General features: G+C 39.0%; 3 protein-coding genes across 3 annotated transcripts in view; 1 reads left to right on the top strand and 2 right to left on the bottom strand.

Moving 5' to 3' along the window:
• LOC137631705 (uncharacterized) overlaps nt 1-7,500 on the top strand; it is a 550,730-nt gene that overhangs the window by 171,939 nt on the left and 371,291 nt on the right. The gene's annotated exons all lie outside the window — the stretch shown is intronic.
• LOC137631700 (uncharacterized) lies at nt 1,661-2,284 on the bottom strand. Its single transcript, XM_068363578.1, has one exon. The coding sequence runs from the start codon at nt 2,282-2,284 to the stop codon at nt 1,661-1,663; it is 624 nt and encodes a 207-aa protein (XP_068219679.1).
• The window catches only part of LOC137631702 (putative uncharacterized protein FLJ45035), a 725-nt gene continuing 433 nt past the window's right edge, over nt 7,209-7,500 (bottom strand). The window contains exon 2 of the mRNA XM_068363579.1: nt 7,209-7,500. This exon is cut by the window's right edge and continues 181 nt beyond it. Within this exon, the coding sequence (XP_068219680.1) occupies nt 7,209-7,500 (292 nt within the window).

Consider the following 7,500-nt stretch of genomic DNA (forward strand, 5'->3'; position numbering starts at 1 on the left):
GTATATAGATTTTTTTTCTTTTTTTTTTTCATATCTAAAATATCTTCAAAATGTAGAGGAGAATCATGCTCTTATAATGACTAGAATAAATTAGTTGTATTTTAAACTGGAAAGAAAATCTATTACTTTTCCAATATGTGTCATTGTAAATGTGGTCTTCATGGCTTGTAAAGAGAGAAAGAGAGAGAGAGAGAGAAAGATAGACGACCACCCAATGAATGGACATGTGAAAAGGATCTAATTATAAGTTGAGAAATCAGAAGCCATGATCACCCATTCAGAGCAAGATCCAATATCTTTCTCTTTCGGTCTCATAGTAGGTTCTTGATTATGAGAGACAGACAAGACAGACGGAGAACCTGGTCTCATTCAGGCCGTAATAATTACAATCACTTGTTTAGCTTCTGTTACCACCATTTAACCGGCTTCGTTCTTTATTGGCGCATCATTCAGCCATCAGATTTAAGGACGTCGAGAAAGGGAGTGATAAAAAAAAAAAAACGGGGAAACGATATTACATATTGGTTAATTATCAGTTTTTGATGGTGATTCCTACTGATTAAGTGAGAAGGTTATATGGCAGGTATACTTCTGGGCGTTAGTGAGAGCGCATGCGTGATGTCATTTGTTCCGTGGTACGGTTTGCTTCTATAAGTAATTTCCCATTTAATTGGCGGTAGACTTCATGAAAATTTGATTAAAATGTATTTAATTTTTTTCTTCCTCGTACCAGATTTTTTTTCCATAACCTGTTATAGGGAACTGGCTGCAAATTGCACATGGTCTGGCCAACTTAGTGCCAGAAAATATTGCCAAAAAGAAAAATATTAAATTCTATTTTACTGTATGTTCAGAGTATAGAAGAAATGCTACATACAAGGTCTATGTACTGCATCGACCTTGGCTACATTAATACCTGCCCCCCCCCCCCCCTTATCAGATTTCATTTTGACCACCTGTTTAAGGTAACCAGCTGCAAAATGCACATAGTTTTGTCCAGCCTGCTTAATGCCAGGCAATGTTAAAAAAAAAATTATAAAATATAAAGATAAAAACTTCTGTTAAATTCTATTTCAATGTAGGTTTAGAGTATAGAAGAAATGCTACATTGATACCTGCCCCCCCCCCCCCCCACCAGATTTCATCTTGACCACCTGTTTTAGGTAACGGGCTGAAAAATGCACATAGTTTCGTCTAGCCAACTTAGTGTCAGACAATATTGCAAAAAAAAAAAAAAAAAAAAAAAAAATTCCTTCTATTAAAGTATATTTCAGATTGTTGGTTCAAAGTATAGAATAAACGCTGCAGTAATGCGTGGCCCCTCCTCCTCCTCCTCCTCCTCCTCCTCCCTCTCCCCCTACCCCTCATCAGATTTCATTTTGACCACATTTTCTGCCTCCTCTTTTTCATAGCAGTGAGGTGGAGTGTGTGTGTGTGTGTGTGTGTGTGTGTGTGTGTGTGTGTGTGTGTGTGTGTGCTAGGGAGTTGAGTGATGATTTGTGAAGATGGATTTGTTTCTCCGAGCAGCGTGTACGAACGCGCTCGCGCGCCAAATTCCCATCGCGGAGAAAATGGATGTTCGGGAGTTTTCTGACTGAAATTCTGTAAACCTCTGCGGCGAGTGTCTTAAGTCTCGTACATCACACTGATCCAACATTTATCAGCTCACGGCTTCCCACAAACTGCTATCCAGTAAAAAAGATGATGTGGCAACGTTACGGGCGAGGGGGGGAGGATCCCCTTCCTCGTTGGGGGAAGGACCCCTTCCTCGTAGGGGTGAGGACCCCTTTCCCGTAGGGGGAAGGACCCCTTCCTCACAGGGGGAAGGACCACTTCCTCGTAGGTGGAAAGTACCCCTTCCTCGTAGGGGGAAGGACCACTTCCTCGTAGAGAAAAGGACCCCTTCCTCGTAGGGGGAAGGACCCCCTTCCTCGTAGGTGGAAAGTACCCCTTCCTCGTAGGGGGAAGGACCACTTCCTCGTAGAGGAAAGGACCCCATCCTCGTAGGGGGAAGGACCCCCTTCCTCGTAGGGGTGAGGACCCCTTCCTCGTAGGGGGAAGTACCACTTTCCCGTAGGGGGAAGGACCCCCTTCCTCGTAGGGGTGAGGACCCCTTCCTCGTAGGGGGAAGTACCACTTTCCCGTAGGGGGAAGGACCCCTTCCTCGTAGGGGGAAGGACCCCTTCCTCGTAGGGGTAAGGATCCCTTCCTCGTAGGGGGAAGGACCCCTTTTCCGTAGGGGGAAGGACCCCTTCCTCGTAGGGGGAAGGCCCTCCTTTCCCATAAGGGGGAAGGACCATTTCCTCGTAGGGGGGAGAACCCCTCTCCCGAAAGGGTTGGATCCCTTCCTCGTAGGGGGAAGGATCACTTTCTTCGTAAGGGGAAGGACCATTTCTTCGTAAGGAGAAGGACCACTTCCTCGTAGGGAGAAGGACCCCTTCCTCGTAGGGGGAAGGACCCCTCCTCGTAGGGGGAAGGACTCCTTCCTCGTAGGGGGAAGGACCCCTTCCTCGTAAGGGGGAGGACCCCTCCTCGTAGGGGGAAGGACCCCTTCCTCGTAGGCAGAAGGACCCCTTCCTCGTAGTGGGGAAGGATCACTTTCTTCGTAGGGGGAAGGACCCTTTCCTCATAGGGGGAAGGACCACTTCCTCGTAAGGGGAATGACGCCTTCCTCGTGGGCGGAAGCACCACTTCCTCGTAGGGGGAAGGACCACTTCCTCGTAAGGGGAAGGACCCCTTCCTCATAGGGGAAAAGGACTCCATCCTTGTAGGGGGAAGAGACCCCTTCCTCGTAGGGGGAAGGACCCCTTCTTCGTAGGGGGGAGGACCCATTCCTCGTAGGGGGAAGGACCCTTCCTCATAGGGTAGGGGTATAGAATTATTGGTGGCAATACGCAGGGAATAGTTGGATTAGAGAAATAGAGAAATATATGTATTTATGTATTTACTAGATATCGCGAAATGTCAAGATATGGTAAAAGCGTTTCCAATTTTTAAGTAAATGATAAATTGTAATCATCAATCATCCACTGAATAGATATTGTGGATTTTAGAACAGAAGTCTTATTTTTTTCACACAGTTTTTAGGTGTAGGTTACTTTAGTATTACATCTTGCTTATAGAAAAATAAGAGAGAGGGAGAGAGAGAGAGAGAGAGAGAGAGAGTGAGAGAGAGAGAGAGAGAGAGAGAGAGAATTATTATCTAGTTTAAATTATTATCTAGTTTAAATTATTATCTAGTTTAAATTATTATCTAGTTTAAAATATGTTGTTAGGTATTGGTTTCAAACTAATTTAGGGCTGTAACTTTCTTAGATATTTTGATACTTGACACCGTTCCTATCTTATTGGTCTCCATGTTGGCTTTTCGAAATTCCTTTTCAAGAGTAAGAAACCAATCCAAGGTTTTTCATCAAAGAAATGACTTCCTTCGTAATTTTACACATAGTTCGTTTTGAGTAGCAAGCTTACCAAAAGAGTTATATTCCTTCTCTCCAATCATTATGGCAATGTTTTCCCATTTTATTTATGTCGTTTCAGTTTATATTACCTCCGCCAAGGTTATAAAATCGAGACGATTTGTTTATTTACTTAGTTGTCTGTGTTTGTCTGTCTGTCTGTGAACAGGATTACGTCAAAACTACACGACGGATTTTGAAGAAATGTTCACCACAGATAGATCTTAGGTCATTGACAACCTAAATGTGTTTTGGAGATTATCCGGATTTGCATTTTTCGCCATTTTAAAGATAAGTTTAAAACAATTTGACGGATTTTGACCAAATTTCCACCACCGATAGATCTTAGGCCATGGACGACTCCATTAACTTAAGGAGATGATCCGGTTCTGGATCCGGATTCCATATCCGGATTTGATTTTTTTTTCTGTCTGTCTGTCTGTCAGTCTGCGTGTTTATGGACAGGATTACGTCAAAACTACTCAACGGATTTTTGACGAAATTTTTACAGAAAGGCACATATAGATCTTAGATTATGGACGCTCCCTATGAATTTTGGAGATTAAATGGATTCACAGTTTTCGCCTTTTTAAAGATAACGGCAAAACAAATTGACGTATTTTTAGACTATATTTGAGATTACTCTATTATTTTGATACAGCATGAAGAATGTAAATGTATCGTAATGGGTTTTATTAATAAAAATTTATAAGGAAGGGGCGTCATTTAGAAATTACAAGGAACGAAACACATCACCGGATATTGAAAATCTCATTGGATTAAGAAGTTCATAATAGTTTTAAACACGAGCATGAAAGACATTTAGTTTAGTCTGTAATATTGATAATGATTATATTTTCCAAGAGGGTTAATAACCACTGCCATGGATATTAAATGAAATAGATGAAGATATAAATAAACGATATATTAGTATCTACCTGGGGATGCATATGTTGTATAAGGAGAAATCTGTGTTGTTGCAATTAATATCATAAATATTAGGTAATTTCCTTGGTTATGTTTTACCTTAAATCAATTTCCCTTTTAGTATATTAAATGAAGTACAGTTATATTCCCCGTAAAATTCTCCATATATAGTTTCTTTTGCTGAATGGCCAGCCTGGTGCAGTGTAGTACCACGTTGCCCAAATTTCATAAATCCCTCCATATGTCGATGGCAAATCAATTTCCCTTTTAGTATATTAAATGAAGTACAGTTATATTCCCCGTAAAATTCTCCATATATAGTTTCTTTTGCGGAATGGCCAGCCTTTTAGTATATTAAATGAAGTACAGTTATATTCCCCGTAAAATTCTCCATATATAGTTTCTTTTGCGGAATGGCCAGCCTTTTAGTATATTAAATGAAGTACAGTTATATTCCCCGTAAAATTCTCCATATATAGTTTCTTTTGCTGAATGGCCAGCCTTTTAGTATATTAAATGAAGTACAGTTATATTCCCCGTAAAATTCTCCATATATAGTTTCTTTTGCTGAATGGCCAGCCTTTTAGTATATTAAATGAAGTACAGTTATATTCCCCGTAAAATTCTCCATATATAGTTTCTTTTGCTGAATGGCCAGCCTTTTAGTATATTAAATGAAGTACAGTTATATTCCCCGTAAAATTCTCCATATATAGTTTCTTTTGCTGAATGGCCAGCCTGGTGCAGTGTAGTACCACGTTGCCCAAATTTCATAAATCCCTCCATATGTCGATGGCAACACCAGTGAAGGCATCTCTTCCTGCTTTGTTTCTTCCAGTCTTCATTACTGCCTTTTCCCATTCGTCCAATGTTTTGGTTGTCTTTTCGTTGATATATTTTATTCTCTCTCAAGTCTTTATTCTTAATTTCTTCCATGAAAGTTTATATCAGTCTCAAGTTTTTCCTTCATTTCCTATTTGCTAAAACCCCGTTTTTGAAATTTCCCCTTATTCGCTACGGAACTCCCCCCCCCCCCTCCCACGCCATTTTTTTTGCAGACCCCCCCCCCCCCCATCAATCTCAAGTTTTCCCCATTCCTTATATGCTAAAACCACTTGTTTTTTTTTTTTTAATTTACTCTTATTTCCACTATTCCTTATATGCTAAAACCCTGTGTTTTGAATTTCTCCTGATTCGCTACGGACCCCCACCCTTTTTTTTTTTTTTTTTTTTTTTTTTTGCAGACCCCCTTCCCCATCGCCTATTCTTTTTCATCCTTCTTTTCCAAACCTCAGCCCCATGTTTTCCTTCTCCCGCTTCACTCCAACCCACCCTCTCTCTCTCTCTCTCTCCTCACATAACCCCTCCCCCCTCCAGCCTTCTCCCCCTCCATCCCCCTCCCCCTCCGGCCCCTCCTTCTCTAAACCCCGAGCAGCAAGCTGGAACCACCAATCTTGCTTTTAGCCTTAATAATTGGCCTTCATCCTGAGGTCATTGATCATAGTTTTCCGCAGACCCCACGATAAGAATTCCGAGTGGAAGACGGCTCGCCAGTTTGCAAGATTTAGGGGTGTAATATCTGCTGAGGAGAATTTGTGGGCCTACACAGGGCTAATATTTATTTTTGAATGATTCATGGCATGTCCTTCCTCTCTCTCTCTCTCTCTCTCTCTCTCTCTCTCTCTCTCTCTCTCTCTCTCTCTCTCTCAAGTGCAAGGTAACACTTCCAAATTTATTATGTTCTTGACAAGAAGTGTATTAAAGTATGCGTGGAAATAAATCTTGACAGGTAAGCTGTTGCGTATATATATATATATATATATATATATATATATATGTATGTATATATATATATATATATATATATATATATACAGTATGTGTGTGTATGTGTGTATATACAGTATATATATATATATATATATATATATATATATATTTATTTATTTATATATATATATATATGTATATGTATGTGTGTGTATTTGTATCTGTATATATATATATATATATATATATATATATATATATATATATATATATATATATATATATGTATGTATCTATGTATGTATTTATGAATGAAATAATGCCTACTATATTCCTAAAAAGCCAATAAAAGAATTTTTTAGTCCAAAATAATTTCTTATATATAAGTATCATGTTTTGTCTGCTGTGGCGTCTTACAACTTCTATGAATTTTGTATGTGCTTCAATTATCTTGACCTTTGATTTAGTTGTTGCATCATAAAAGGGTTTAATGTCATAGTTGAGGAACACCTCAGGTGCGGAGGGACCTTACAAGGTTCGAATGTCTTTAACAATTTCAGAATACTTGCTATTTTTGGGACAGCTCTATGCTTGACGCTTATGTATTTCTAGAATAAACTCAATTTCTTTGCCAATTCTAGAATAAGTCTTATTCTTTGTGGCAAGTCTAGAATAGGTACTATCCTATTCTTTACAGCAATACTTAAAAAAATCCTATTAAAGTTAGAAATTCGGTAATAGTTCATATGTTTTAGCAATTTTACAATAGATCCTAGAGTAGGTCTTATTATTTCCAACAGTTATAGAATAAATCCTATTCTATAATTTCTAGAATTATATTATTTTAGCAGTTCTAAAATGAGTCCTTTTCTTTGTTTCATTTCTGCAATAGGTCCTATTCTTAGTTGCATATCTGGGTAGGTTCTGTTCCTAGTTTCATATTTCTGGAAAAAGACCTATTCTTAACCGTGTTTCAAGAATAGGTCCTATTCTATGTTGCGCTTTGGGAATAGGTCCTATTATTTTTTGCATTTCTGAAATAAGTTTTATTCTTTATTGCACTTTTGGAGTAGGTTCTATTCTTAGTTGCATTTCTGGAATAGGTCCTGTTCGTTGTTGCGTTTCTGGAATAGGTCCTATTCTTTGTTGAATTTCTGGAATAGGTCCTATTCTTTGTTGCATTTTTGGAATAGGCCTTATTCTTTGTTGCATTGTTGAAATACCTGTAGGTCCTATTCTCTGTTGCATTTCTGGAATAGGTCCTATTCTTAGTTGCACTTCTGGAATAAGTCCTATTCTTTGTTGCGATTCTGGAATAGGTCCTATTCTTTGTTTCGTTTCTGGA

This window comes from Palaemon carinicauda, chromosome 40, assembly GCF_036898095.1.
Source record: "Palaemon carinicauda isolate YSFRI2023 chromosome 40, ASM3689809v2, whole genome shotgun sequence".
NCBI lineage: Eukaryota > Metazoa > Arthropoda > Malacostraca > Decapoda > Palaemonidae > Palaemon > Palaemon carinicauda.

Excerpts from the sequence above, each read along its gene's own strand:
- LOC137631700 (XM_068363578.1), bottom strand. The coding sequence starts at position 2,284 with ATGGGAAAGGAGGGCCTTCCCCCTACGAGGAAGGGGTCCTTCCCCCTA.